Genomic DNA, 14,711 nt, shown 5'->3' on the forward strand with positions numbered 1-14,711 from the left:
CCTTCACACGTTTAGTTGCCAAATCGAACGAGTTTTTATCACCGATCATTCCGTCTTTGCTTTTAATTACGTCGTTACACTTTTTCTTATGTGCTTGTTGGTGCTGCATTCGATGTAAGCCGACTAAAATGCGTTCGAAAAATTGTACTATGAAAAAAAATCTCAAGCTATATCCGCTTGTTACGATTGTTATTTTTTTTTGAAATAGATAAATTAATAAATCAATTGAAATAAATAACTTATAGAATTTCAGAAATATTTATTTATTTATAGAATTTTACAATTATAGAATTTCAGAAATATTTATTTATCAAAAGATTTGACAATAATTTGGGGAATTTTTAACCTTCGTTATTACCTACTCGGCCGATATCAACCAAAGATGCTGCACTGACGACTTTAGCAGACAACGTCTCATTTAAACCAAGAACTATTTCAACATCACACTCATCGTTATCAGCAAGTCACAACATCAGAGTCAAATTTTGTACAAATGACGCATCTAACTTATCTTACTGACTAACCTGCAGATTCTTTTCATAAAACTTGGTCAACCGTTAACAGGTTTCTAGCAAATTGCTTGTGTTGTGGATGTCGATATATATGCCAGAGCAGGAAAACATTTCGGTAGCGGAGAGGTTACTACGCTGGGTTCAAGATAATGCAGCCCGTGCTCGATTCCCAGTGAAGCCACTCTTGCTTTGCCTTTGAGCAAAACATTAACGGCGCTTTGGTGCCGGTTCAGTGACCTGCTGAACAGTCCCCAATTTTGGTCGTATGATACGCCTTCGCAGAGGTTGGCTTGGTTACATTGGGTATTTACCAGTTTCTCAGGGTTGTAATATTGTCAAAAGCTGCAGTTGCTTGTTCACTTGACTGCTTAACCAAAAATCAACTTAGCAGTGGAAATGACGCGTTTTATGACGTTTTTAACGCGCGTCAAAGGACGCGTTCATTGATACGTTTGGAAATTTCATTCCTGAAGAAGGACGAGTTAACTTGCCCAACAACAACGGCGCTAATCTTGTCGGTGATGACTTTTTAAGCAGTTTATGAGAAGAAAAACAGCCGTCTGACTCTCAAGTCACTCTTTGTGAGTTTACCTGCCGAAACCCTACCACCACTTTCAGCTTGAACGGGACTGTGAAGGCAGGAATAGCCCGGTCACTGATATGGTCACTCGTATGAGATTGCTGTAAGAATTTGATTAATTATTATCTGACCATATTTGGAAAAAGTTTAAAATTAAATCACCGAATGGGTAATACCCATTGGGAACTATCAAGCAATATCAGTAAAAAATTTTCGGAATGAAAGCATCGACTCTGTAGTTTCATTAATAAAATTTATTTTTCAAAAATAGTATTGCTCTTCAAACACGACGTATAATACACATTTCACGTTTAACAAACAGTTAAATCGGTAATATTTTCTCAAAAACCCAAAAAAAGTTCATAAAAAAGATAAAAATCCAAGTTAATAAAATGGACATTGCCTCGACATACAGGTGGCTGTGATCTTTTCTTTCTGAGCCATTGAAAGATGTTTAAAATCAGAGCACCGTTAGCACCAATAGTTTACTGTGCGTTCTAACGATTAAAAAAGATATTTATGACATGAGTGCCGCTAACGCAAGATTTCAAATCTCAAAACTCAACAACAACAAAGAAATATTTCAAAGGAGTAAACTATAGTGTCATAAAATAATGCTACAATGGATGTCGTTGACTAATAGCATGATGGTGATGATCACTAGCTCTCTAATCTTTATGACGTCGATCCACTCGATCCACCTGATCCAAAACCTTGGGACCTTGCTGTTAGAACAGTTCATGTAATTATGACTTTGACATCAAAATGATGCTAACGAATATATATTCTTGCTCATTAAATTTTGAATGTACAGTACCTCAAGTTCTCTTACGTACAATAACCATTGGCAAGCAAACATTAAATCAACAGCTATATCATAAGTTATATAACATAATATAACATGATATAACATAAGTTATCTCAGCATAAGTCGTCATACAACAATTATGCTCAATACTCTAATAAAGCGGTTGTTTCTGAAGAAAATAAAACTCGACATGAATTAAAGCAGCAAGAGACAAATTTGAATGTTATATTTTTATTCTGAATCTTACACAAATGTTCAGTCCAGCATTTCAACTCTGCGAGACAATTAGTAGAACAAAGTAGACTCACCTTCCTTCAATATTTTACGTCCTTCCAGATAAAACTTAAACTTGGCGTCCACTTCGTCCAGCAGTTGCTCCAGCGATTGCTGCTTGATGTGCAAGTTGTCTCTAAGCTCATTGACCTTTCGTTTATGTGTTTCAACTAACATTCTATCTCTGCCACTAGGCAATTGAATAAATTAAGAACAAATATGTAATTCATGTGGTTTTGATAAAATACAGCGTATTAAGTTAAAAACCAGTCAGACACACCGTTTGTACATATAAAGTAGAAGTTGCCAATGGTAAAAAAATGTCGTTTTTAATTGGATATTACCGTAAGCATATAAACAATTTGGGTAATATAATTGAGCCAAAGTATAACTGTTGTTAATGTAAGACAGAAAAATAATAATATCTACTGTACAGTAAAGGAAACCAAATGACCCAAACACTATTAAAATGTACCTTTCTTCTCTTGCATCAAGTTCATCTTGGAAACGGTTTAACGTAAAATCGAACTTTTTCAGCATAGCCATTTGTGCAGACGTTTGCTCAACTACAGTCTTAAACTCCTCAAGTTGTTGCTTGTTGAACTTCATTCTGTAAAACGCAAGCGTAAGTTCTCGAAGTTAATGCAACCAATAAAGAATACTTCATAAAGCAAATGTAGTGAAAACATTTTGTAAAATACTTAACTGCTAAAAGACGGGCGCTTGCAACATACAAAGTACATTGTAAATTTACTATCTTCATTGGTGAGACTACAAATGCTTATGTTTTGGCGGTGCTAAATGTCATAACTTACTTGTAAACTTCTATATTTTTGATGTGTTTTTCTGCTTCCTCCGCGTATAGTTCATATTTCAAAACAGCATCGTTCAATTTCGTTTGTACAACAGAGAGCGGCTATCCCAATGTAATAGATCAATTACGTAAAGCAACAATATCGATCAGCAATTGAAAAACCATCTAAATGTACAGTATAAATGTTGCCTAATTATAACTTACTTCGTTTGTTTGTTCCTGAATTTCTTCACGGAGGAAAGGAATTTCAGTTTGCGTTTCGCTGACCTCCAGCGGAGGACTGTTGCCTCTTTCTCTCAATTCTGTTGCCTCTTCTTCAGAGCGATCAGTCATTTCTTCAAATTTAAACTTACTTAATTCAAAATCAACTTGATTTGAACCAAAAAAAATTATTTAAACAGCTTAAAAAAATTATATCTTTAAACAAAGAATTTGATAAGAAAAAGAACTGAGAATCACTAATAGCTGGTAGAGCTTAGATGATATTTACAAACTGTTCTGTTTATATTCTATAAAAATAATGCCTGTGAATTGCATTTGCAAAAAGTAACAATTATTTCCAGCGGTCCAGGATTTTGTAAACTGAGAATAATTTTCTTTTTCTTTCAAAGCACGAATACAAAAATAACAAGATGACTCTATCGTACAAAACAACAATTGTTTTCTGTAAGCACGAAATTCTCCATCGGTCAAAAAATCAAAATCTGCTTTAACATCATTTGGCGCTTTTTGACCAAAGCAAACGCGTTTTTCATCACCAATCATACCATTTTTGCCTTTAATTACGTCAATAAAATTGTGAGTCGGTGCAGTTGCATTCGATGTCAGCTGCCAACTGAAATGCGTTCGAAAATTTTGAGGATATTTATATTTAAGCTAGAAGCTACTGCATTCGACGCATGCAGTCTGAAATGCGTTCGAAAAACTTTTAAGTAATAATAAATCAAGCAACCTGCCTGTCACGACAATTACAGTAACTTCTTAATAATAAATAAAGTTATGATTTGATTGAAATGGGTAACTTAGAATTTAAGCAATAATTTATCCATTTAAACAATAGAAAGCTTCAACATTCTGTCCAACATAGCCTACTTCAAACACAAACATCCAAAATACTTAGATCAACCTTTAAGAACAAGACCGTTAATCTATTCATACTTTATTGCAATCCAACAAAACTGAAAATTATGAAGTTTTACAAATTCTTGTGTAAAATTTGGAAAGCCGCAAGTGTGATTTTTCAAGTTATCTTTTTTTATTACTTTCACTACATAATGAAAGAGATGAAATCTACTTTGCTGATGTTTCACTAACTGGCTCCTTCTCATTGCCATCAAGTACATATAAAAACAATTAAAATTCAGGAATGTTTTTAGTCGGTTTGTCCGACTATCAAACTCAAGAGAATTGACGATGACTTCTTGACTGATCGACCTCATCGACGATGTTGCTCCGAAGAATCCCGCAAGGCAATTTCTCATTTAAACAAGGAGCGTATTCCTGAATCACAACAAACTTCTTCGGCAAACCGTAACATCTCAGTTAAAAACTCCACACTTAGTTCTTTCAAATTTTGTCTTGTTTGGACGAAATTTAGTTGAATGACATTGAATGCAGAGTTAATAAAGTGACTAAGAGCACAACAAGCATATAACAATTGGTGATGCACACGCGTTCGATTTGACCAACAAGTGCATCAAGTGACGTCTAACTGTTTGCTAGCCATTTTACAGCAGTATTTCTTTCTAATTATTTTGGTAGTTGAAGAATTTCCTTTTGCCAAAACAGTAGTTTTCGTTTTGCTATTTTTTGAGTCATCTTGTCTGCTTATGGTGTGGTGCTTATTGTCTGCTATTTTTTGTGTCTTGCCATCAAACGACATAATATATTTTAGTCCTTGATAAATGCTATGTATGTCATAATAATGTTTAAATGCGAGTCCCGTTTCAATTACTTCCAGATTACGTAAACTTGTTACCACAACGCACAATGCGTTGTTTGACCAGCATATTTTTGCCGTGATATTGAAGCATATCTTTGGAATGTATGTTGTGTTGTACATAGTAGTATATACCCATAGTATAATTTTAAAAGCAGTATTTCGGTTTTTAGTGAATCTCTAATAAAACGACCGTAACACTGTTGGCTTCGCTAACGTACTCTGATGCTCAATTAGCTCAAGAAAGCGGTCTAGCGAATACGTTTACCCACGGAGTAAGATCAACAAATATTCTTTTAAGTAATACGACCGCACATTGGAGTTGGCACAATACAACGTAATACACTACGTGTTATTTGCGAATTTTATTAGAAAAGAAGAGTGAAAAACTTATAAACATCAGGCAGAAAAGCAAAACTTTGTGTTGCCAAAACTTTTAACAGAAATTTCATTTCAAAACGTAAAAAATACAAAAAAAAGATTTAATCAGAAAATACCCATATTCAAGACCAAATTATAAAACCAAAACTTTTTACATGTGAAGTGGTAAATCAGCCACTTTATTGCACATGCCCGTTACATTACATTCTGAAATATCCTTTTATTTTGTATTTGCTTCGGGTATTTTGAATAACAAACAAGATAAAAGTAAAAACGAGCACTTATTAAAGGAATCTTAAACGATGAACAAAACTTTCTGAAATGTTGTAATTCTGGACAAAGCCCAATGGCGGTGATGAAGTTTGGCAATGTTCCATCGACATATTATAACTGAAGCAGGAAAACAGTCTCTCCTTTATTTTGACAGACTTGTGTATCTTGTGTATCATTCCTTTCACGTTGGTTCAAGATACTTGAATAATTTCTCTTCCAACTCAGTTATGTGGGCTTCAACCTGAATAGACAAAATGAAAAACAAGTCAAATTTTTAACAGAATTTAAAATACAACTTACAATACTGCAAGTAAAATACAAACAAAACAGAAGTTACTACACTAATATATTTCATAAAAATATGAAGAACGACACAGTGTATCACACATTGTGAACGTTATGTCAATTTAATGCAATTACCTTAAGGCTGGTATCCCTATTTCTGATATGAAGAAGACCGGTTTCAAGGGTTTCTTGTGAAATAACAATCCCATGTACGACAGCACTTTCATCTGCATCACTGTAGTTGAGATTCAACTCGTTTGCGTTCCAACACGTCGCATTCATTGAACGAATCAGTGAGCAAAGTTCTTTGGAAAGCTGATAATTAGAAAAAGTTTACAAAAATTCAAAAGAATTCCAAATTGCTGGTAAACATGAAAAATCTGCCATGTTACACAAATGTAAAAAATTACAAATTGGCCAAATTGTGTGAAGCATCAACTTTTTAACAATTACATTTTTCCCAAACACCAATTCATTTAAAGCCGAACAAACCTCTTTTAATTGGTCGTTAGATTCACCTTTAATGTACACAGCCGCCTTTACCGGTGCCAAGTATGGATGGATTCGCAGCTGTCTGTTGAAGTAATTAGGAAAACTGAAAAGAAATGGAAATGAAGAAGTCAATGTCTTGACTGAATTTATGAATCAAAGACTTTCAATGTATATATAAGTATAAATACTTACACTATTTATATTATAATATACTTATATATACAGTACATACCAGTGATAACATTGATTTAGTCATAGTCATGAATCTATTGCATACATAATATGTACTTATACTGCATATTGTGATGGAATACATCAACTGTATACTATATAGTAACAACATGAAAATGCAATCCCTTAAAACCTGACCTGATTGTATGGTAGCCGTCAGCCAGCGTTGCTGCTAAAAGATTCTGTAAATTATGTTTGATGACAATCATTGATGGCTGCGTCTTTAATGTTGTTTCAACTTCATTCTGAAAACAGATACAAAAAGAATAATAAATTATTAAAAAAACTAAAAAAAAAATTAGGAAAATAAAACTTCCTTATATTAACAATAAAATCTAAAGTGTGCAACAATACTGCTAATTGTGTTAATTACCAATGTTAATTGTTTTAATTTGATGCAACACCGATAACAGCTAAACATACAAAAATATTTTGTATGCATATATTTTGTTTTTCGTTATCGACTGTGAGTCCGAGTCAAAAGTGCAGTGCTAACTGATTATAACAGAAAAAGAAGACGAAAACTTAAATGAAAGCAGAAATCAAAGCACAGGACAAAGTGGCAAAAACTCATGAGCTTAAAACGTACTAAGTTAGTAATAACACAATGCAGCAGAGATAGTAGGTTAACAATCAGCAACTATAATGAACTTGACAAAACAACATGATAAAAATGTTCCTTACCCAATTCTGCATAGTGCGAAGAAAGTCTGAGCTCAAAAGAGTAGATTCCTGAAGCAACAGCAAGGAATTGTTGTAATTATAAACAATGTCATTCTTCTTATGGCTATTGGTGTCAGAATTCTCAACACTTTTTGTTACAATCTTTGCAGGTTTTTGCATATACTGAAAAACATCACATTTGTCTTACAAGAAAAACAACAGGCCTACATCATTCTCAATTTATGTTAATAACACAAAAACTTCTTTACATCATAGATTGTAATAATTACAATACGTACTGTACATTGTACAAATTCGATGTCAATGAGTTCACTATGGTAAATGCTACCTTTTTCATCCATCTGATACTATTCGAATTCCAACTATCAAAATCTAATTTTTCATGTCGTTTTTCAACAAGAATCGCCAACAACAGCAGGTCACTGGCAAAGTAATATTGTTACCAGTTGCACAAAACGCAATTGTTCAGCTCTAATTGTAATATCAGTTACCACAATATCTAGGCAAAGCTATTGCAGTTACTTTTGGTATTTTTCCTTTGGATGAGATACCACGTTGGCAGCGACACACAATGGAAGCTTGGGTGTTTGTTTTTGAATTGATTTCATTAGATGTTTTATAATGAGTTTCTCCCAAATGTCTTCATCTTCTTTTACTCTAAAATGTCAACATTAATTGCTGCGATAAATTGTTTCATTTATAAGTTTGGAACTTATAACAACCACCCAAAAACTTTCTGATTTACGGAGGTGCCAGTACTTGTTAGAATTTGTATTGTAAGATACATCTACAGTGACACCCACGAGCAAACCCTTAGCTGTTGTCATTTGCAGTAGCAAACATTGGTTTGCTCGGCACGCATCACCATTCACAACTTCAAACTTTAGCGCTAAAATTATACCCATTTGGTACTTGAAGGATAATACTAACATTTCACATAGCTAAAGACTTACGCTTCAATAAATTCCTCCAACGCAACATTTATGACAAATTTGTTTCCTAATATGACATATCTCCACCATTCCGATCTCCAATTACTAATTATTTCTTTGCTTAAAATGCCGCGATCGTAACCAAATTTTCCTTGGGCATCTTCAACTGGCTTTAAAAACTTCCTCTGTTGTAAAGTTTCAGTTACGTTCTTGTCAAAGCCGTCAAATAGCTGAGAAAAAGTTGAGAGATTGCGAGAGGAACTGGTGAAAATTTCAGTTTTAAAAATCTGTAGAACTTTTTGTCGATTTGATTTCCAAAAAAAACAGGAGTAAATAGAAGTAACGTTTAAACACTTCAGAAAGTTCAATGAATTCATCTAAATATTGACAAATGTCATCGTTATAATTCCTCATGGTATTGATGGCCTTGCCTTGTCCACAATGCCCTTAGCAGGTAAACAGTTAATAAACAATTGAGCATGCTTGCTTAAAAGTGAGCATTATGGTTAACAACAACATAGTAAAGTGAAAACACATACGTATGTACTTCTGTTAGAAATAGGTACAAGTCAAATCAAGCATTTAAATTTTAAAATCACTAAATTACTGAATGACTTAAATGGGGAAAGCCATAAAAATATTATTAATGGCAATATTAGACTCACAACAACACGAAAATATGTTATATAAACTACAAATGAAAAATTTTTTCAACATTGGGCTTTTGTACAGCTTCAGGTAAACCAGAAACATTTACAACAACTTTTCCTTTAGTATGTCCCTCTTCCACTTTTTTAAATGCTTTCGGAGTGTCTTCAAACTGATAGATATTACTCGGGTGTACAACTGGCTTTATTAAGCCTCCATCGATAATTCTCGCAACCTCCAGCAAAGCTGGTCGATCCGGCTTGAAAAACGCCCAATCAACGTTAATACTTGTATTTTGCAATTTCTTCTTCACAAGTGTTGACATGGACGCTGAAAAGCCAAAAAGGGGCCCGTACTTATCCGATAATTCAACTATGGGACTTCGTAATGAAACGTAACTTCCACAATTAACAAGACATTGACCAGCCCACTCTGGTGATGCAGCACCAATTGGGTCAAAAACGACGCTGAATTTATCACCTTCCAGCACGGCTTTGTCAACGTCTTGCGTTTTGTAGTCTATACAATCAGCCCCAAGACGATTACAGATCGCTATTCCTTCCGTTGAGCATGTAGTTGTCACAGAGTAACCATAAGATTGCAAGTACTGTATAGCAAATGTTCCTATGCCGCCTGAGCCACCTAATACCAAAGCGTTTTTTGGGCTTTTGCCTTTAACTACTATATTGCGTAGAGCAGATACAACTGTAAGTCCAACATAAGGAATGGAGGCCGCTTCAATGTGGCTACATGTGGCTGGCTTTTGAGCAACTTCATTTAGGTCAACGCAAACGTAATCAGCCAGCGTTCCAAACTTAAATAAACTTGGTGCACCATAAACTTCGTCACCGGGCTGTAAATCCGCAACCCTGGTTCCCACATCCACTACAGTACCTGAAAAATCTCTGCCTAGCACAAGGGGAAATTCCCTTTCAACAAAACGTTCCTGAACACTTTTAAATGGCCTGAGCAAGCCTCCAATCGTGTTGAACAAAACATCACGCTGGAAGTTAAACAAACGCCGCCCATAACCTTCACATATGCGAACATCAATTGGATTGATGCTTGCACAATGGACCTTCACGAGAACGTCATTTGGATGATTGACGGCCTGATACAAGTAAGATCTTCTAGCGTCAATGTTCGATGTTATTTTAGTATTTGGTGTGTTCAGGTTTTCCATCTTCAAAACATCCTGTGGAGATCCATATTCTTCAATGACCCATGAGCGCATGTATTCGGGTCTCTTGAAACCTCGATTTTGAAACTCTGACCAATTCTGAAAAGATTCTCGATGTTCTTGTGTCTTCTCGTTGATGTGTTCATTCAATGCATTTATAACTTTACGAAAAAAGAACCTTTGTGTTTGCACAACGCAGCAAAATCTTGACAACTTTAAAACTTTGTGGCATTGGGCATGCAGGTGCATTTTTAACTTTATCAAATGGCTTATAGTCTAAAGACTGAATGACATGGTACTGAATGTTTACAATTGTTTAATAAATATTTTAATTTATTCTGGTCTTATTATGGAGAAAAAATGCAGTGTAGGCATGTTCACAACACAGTATAGCTTTTGTGCTGGTCTGTATTTCATATACTAAGTTTATCGTTGTTATGATAACAGCTTTATTTCAAGTTTAGTCCAAAGTAATTCAAAAAAAAGAACAGTTCCCTTAAAAATAGCTGATGAATTCGCCTGAATATAATATCTTATGTGTAGATAAATTTAAACTATTAAATGGCTATTTTTGTGAGATGCCACTATTTCAGTGGAAAAAATCAAATGATATTTTTTACAGTTTCTTGTTAACCTAGCTTAAATGCTATAACATAGTAACTTAAACCTAACCTATATCTTCTAATATAAATCCAACATTAATAAAACCCTAAATAGCTAAAATGAAATTTTGCTTCTCATTCTCCTAAGCCAGACATGTGCAACCAGTGGCCCGCGGGCCGCACTGCGGCCCGCGTGGTGCTCAGCAAAATGTTAGAAGTTCATACTAGCCATCACTATTTGATGCAGTTTACATCAAAGCAATGGAAATTTTTGCACGCTGTGTACAGAAATATTGCGCTTTGTGATGCAAGAATGCTGCATTGCATAATTTCGCAATGCGAGATTAGCACTTTGAAAAAGCTGTGTGGCATTGTACAGTACCGTAGTTGTGACTTGATGGAGTTGTTGGTGCTACATAGATAGTCTACTGTTGGATTTTGTTTTAGCTTAAGTAGTTGGCATCATTTGCTAGTTCTTTTACTTATGTTATTTTTGGTTGCAGGTGTTAATTTCGACACTTTTACAGTTGATAAAAAGTTATAATTTAAAAAAGGCATTCCTTTCCGATGTAACGCAACATCTAGCACAATTAAATGGACAACTACAAGGAAGGAATCAACTGGCAAATAAAATGTTTGAGCACATTACATCATTCCAGAGGAAACTGGTTCTTTTTAAAGGTCAATTTAGCAACTCTGTGCTTACACACTTTCCATGTTTGAAAATGCAACATGATGAAGGACAATATATCAATTACCAAAAATATGGCTCTATGATAGAAAAATTGTCTGCTGCCTTTGATGCTCGCTTCTTGGATTTTCGACTTGAAAGTGATTTTAATATATTTTCAAACCCATTTAACACAGCTGTAGATCAAAGCCCTGATCAACTTCAACTTGAACTGATTGATTTGCAGTCAGACAATAACATGAAAAGAGCTTTTGATGAAAACGATTTGGTGAACTTTTATAAAAACTATGTTAGGGGGAAGCATCAGAATCTTGTCGAACATGCCTTGAAAACCATTTCGCTTTTTGGAAGCACATATTGCTGCTAGCAAGTTTTCTCTAAGATGAAATATTGCAAAGGAAAGCAAAGAGGCCAACTATCGGACCAACATTTGAAAAGTCAACTTAGAGTTGCTTGTAGCTCTGTGAAAGCAAATATTCCAAAAGTTTGCAAAGATGTGCAACAGCAAAAATCACATTAATCTGTGATTAAATACGCTTGACTGAATTTAGTTTCCTCATCTTCCATCGACAATTATTCACAGTTTTTCAATAAACTGTCGCACAAGTGTGTCGTGGACTGCATTAAATCTATTTCTTAACTACATAAACTGCATAGGAAAGTCGTTTTATGATACTAATTTTTTCTGAAAAAATCATGTGGCCCGCGCTGTCATTCAAAATTTTGTATTTGGCCCTCCAGTGAAAAAGGTTGCACATGCCTGTCCTAAGCTAACCACCTATCTTGAACAACAATGACCTACTCATACCTTTGATCGAATAGTCACTCTCATTTATGTGGTCTCAAAATTAAAGCATATATTTATATATATATATACATAACGTCAAGTGCATCAAAATTGCATTTAAATTTTTTGTTGAGTGTGCAGCAAGAAATAAAGTCTGGGCGAGTGGGCAGCGCATGCACTCCAACCCAACTCTGGGTATCGAGGTCTAGGTCAAAATATACACAACCAAGAAAAATGATACAGCATGCTAGGTCTATTGTTAGACTGCACCTTATGCAGGTTTACAAACGCTTCGTGCAACTGTACTCTGACTGGAAAGTATGGCAGTTTTCGACAAGAACTCCTGCGTGCAAAGACGTAAATTTTGATGTGATGGTGTGCACTCAAGCCTCAATTCTTTGTTTGCCAATTATAAATCTGTTTGTAAGTAACCAGTATTTCTTTATTTATTATAAATCGGCGTCAAGATAAAACAGAAAGCAGCCCACGTTGATGATGCCACTCGTGCGGATGCCAAACTTTCCATCATGGGACGGTAAACTACAACGTCAGAAAGTCACTAAATTATTTACGCAATCGTACATGCGGTTGATGCAGTAGCTTTGTTGACGTTGAGTCCGTTAAATGAGAGCAAAAAGTCCCGTTTTAAGCATCACAAAGACTAGGCTAATTGTTTCAACTAGCCTAACGCTGGCCAATTCCAACTGTCCCAGAAAACAGTGAACCATTTATTTTCAGGCTGTACCCGTGTAATGTTTCTAACCGGATTTGTTTTCTCTCTGTTTATTACCAACGCACTTCTCAGTAGCCTGCAATGTGTAAAGTGTCCCTAAACGTTCTGCGAGAAAACCATATAGGCCTATAACCTAATATCATATTTTAAGTTAAACTTACCGAGAAGCATACACATTTTGGAATTCGGAAAGTATTAGGTCAATTTCTATTATTATATTGTTATAGGCTAGCAAAAAGAGACCAAACGAAATTCGACGAAAATAGGAAAAAATCTTAGTATTTTAAAGATTTTCTAACCGTCGGACAAGGCAAGTGAAGCTAGGACAGAAAATAATTTTTTGTTCGATTCTTAGGCCACCTGGCAAGGCCAAGTGCGAGTATAATCAAACGCATAATCGCGAGATAAACTGGACAATACTATGTTTCAGTACCGGTTAGCCCAGTGCTTCTCAAACCGGGCCACTTGGCTCACTAAAGGAGGAATTTTTAATTCCAGGGAGGAAATTTGCTCCAGGGAGGAATTGGGGAGGAAAAACTGAAGATGAAAAAAACCTTAATTTTTTAACTCACGCGCTTTTCTCCTCGATTTTCTTTATTAACTTCTAAACATGAGGCTCACGGTTCTCACTAACAATGAACAACGATTTGTTTGTAAATTTGTTTGGTTATTTTGTAAGAGCGTTCTTTTGCAATTTTTAATTTTATTCTTGAGATAAATCCTCAAAAGACATCATCCAGGGATAATATTCAGGTAGTGTAAAATTTTGGCAATTATTTTTTGTGATTTTTTTGGGGGGAGGAATTGACGGTGTTTGGGTTGGTAAGGGAGGAATCAGGAAAAAACTTTGAGAACCACTGGGTTAGCCTATAGCCTACCATGACTGTATCAAAGATCAACAGTTCCATGTAGGTGAAGTCCCAATATTATTCACTAGCTTTATACATAGACATCAAACAGTACATTCTACAAATGGTTTTTCAATAAACAGAAATAAAATCCCCAGGGTTGTAACCAAGTCATTTTTTTCTGACTCGAGCCAAGTCGATTCATTTTGAGTTGTGACTCGAGTCAAGTCAAGTCAATAACTTTCAACGTAAAAACTATTTTGTACCAACGCCATAAGGTCATAACTGTCTAAAAATTTGTCTGGTTGATACTTTTTACAAAGAGTTGTAATTTTTTTGAAAAAGCTCCGTTTTTGTTTCATAAATTGTTCTTTTTAGCCCTCACAATCGTCATAATATGTGGCGTAACTCGAGTCAAGTCGAGCCATTTAGAACTTTTGACTCGAGTCGAGTCATCAAAAAACCTGCTGGAAAAATAAAACCTGTTGTAAATGCTTGAAGAGGCCGTGTATCAACAAAGACTGCGTAGTTAATCATAAAAGCGCTACGTGCTTACTGCTAAGGGTAACACTGTTGGGCCATTGCCCTTGCTTTCATTGAAAAATTTGGAATTTCGATATATTGCAAGTTGCAGAAGCGCATCTCTGTTTGAGTTTCATGTAGCGTTCGCCATTTTGACCTCTATGTGACGGCAGGACATCAGGTTCATTTGCTAAAAACGATAATGTGTGGTTTTTATTGTTTCCAGTTTGTTTTTGTATGAGTCATCGAACCGTCGTTTAAATATGAAAGGGCACATAGGCGTTTCGGAGACGTCTCTATACATCAAGTAATGCCTGTGCTTTAGCACATAGGCTACTGTCTATCAATAAAACTGAATTTAAGTTTGTTGCACTGAAGGATCAGGAACAACTTAACAAAGCAGGCTGAATCTTATTTTATACATTGCCACCAAAAGATGCCAGCTGCTTGCAATTGCTGTGATTAAGCTGATGCAATTGTTTCATAACACACTGGA

At 35.2% G+C, this 14,711-nt stretch overlaps 3 protein-coding genes across 3 annotated transcripts; all 3 read right to left on the bottom strand.

Moving 5' to 3' along the window:
• Positions 1–1,345: 1,345 nt before the first annotated feature.
• Positions 1,346–3,401, bottom strand: LOC143470901 (uncharacterized). The gene is made up of 5 exons (XM_076969195.1): positions 3,192–3,401; positions 2,989–3,089; positions 2,649–2,783; positions 2,209–2,363; positions 1,346–1,817 (listed from the first exon to the last, which is right to left on the bottom strand). Exons 1-5 carry the CDS (start codon positions 3,318–3,320, stop codon positions 1,768–1,770), a joined length of 570 nt encoding a protein of 189 aa, XP_076825310.1. The 5' UTR covers positions 3,321–3,401; the 3' UTR covers positions 1,346–1,767.
• A 1,875-nt stretch (positions 3,402–5,276) lies between these two features.
• On the bottom strand, positions 5,277–8,583 carry LOC143470944 (DNA polymerase subunit gamma-2-like). Its single transcript, XM_076969242.1, has 8 exons — positions 8,226–8,583; positions 7,795–7,929; positions 7,601–7,694; positions 7,273–7,434; positions 6,727–6,833; positions 6,358–6,460; positions 6,001–6,180; positions 5,277–5,821 (listed from the first exon to the last, which is right to left on the bottom strand). The coding sequence occupies exons 1-8, from the start codon at positions 8,579–8,581 to the stop codon at positions 5,762–5,764; spliced, it is 1,197 nt and encodes a 398-aa protein (XP_076825357.1). The 5' UTR covers positions 8,582–8,583; the 3' UTR covers positions 5,277–5,761.
• Positions 8,583–13,072, bottom strand: LOC143470942 (NAD(P)H oxidoreductase RTN4IP1, mitochondrial-like). Its single transcript, XM_076969241.1, has one exon. The coding sequence runs from the start codon at positions 10,279–10,281 to the stop codon at positions 8,896–8,898; it is 1,386 nt and encodes a 461-aa protein (XP_076825356.1). The 5' UTR covers positions 10,282–13,072; the 3' UTR covers positions 8,583–8,895.
• Positions 13,073–14,711: the final 1,639 nt, after the last annotated feature.

The sequence above is a fragment of the Clavelina lepadiformis genome, chromosome 9 (assembly GCF_947623445.1).
Source record: "Clavelina lepadiformis chromosome 9, kaClaLepa1.1, whole genome shotgun sequence".
NCBI lineage: Eukaryota > Metazoa > Chordata > Ascidiacea > Aplousobranchia > Clavelinidae > Clavelina > Clavelina lepadiformis.

Excerpts from the sequence above, each read along its gene's own strand:
- LOC143470901 (XM_076969195.1), bottom strand. The coding sequence starts at position 3,320 with ATGACTGATCGCTCTGAAGAAGAGGCAACAGAATTGAGAGAAAGAGGC. Across the intron at positions 3,090-3,191 it reads TTCAGGAACAAACAAACGAA|CCGCTCTCTGTTGTACAAAC; the intron begins GTAAGTTATAAT and ends ACATTGGGATAG. Across the intron at positions 2,784-2,988 it reads AAAAATATAGAAGTTTACAA|AATGAAGTTCAACAAGCAAC; the intron begins GTAAGTTATGAC and ends TGCGTTTTACAG.
- LOC143470944 (XM_076969242.1), bottom strand. The coding sequence starts at position 8,581 with ATGAATTCATTGAACTTTCTGAAGTGTTTAAACGTTACTTCTATTTAC. Across the intron at positions 6,834-7,272 it reads TTCGCACTATGCAGAATTGG|AATGAAGTTGAAACAACATT; the intron begins GTAAGGAACATT and ends ATCTGTTTTCAG. Across the intron at positions 5,822-6,000 it reads ATAGGGATACCAGCCTTAAG|GTTGAAGCCCACATAACTGA; the intron begins GTAATTGCATTA and ends TTGTCTATTCAG.
- LOC143470942 (XM_076969241.1), bottom strand. The coding sequence starts at position 10,281 with ATGCACCTGCATGCCCAATGCCACAAAGTTTTAAAGTTGTCAAGATTT.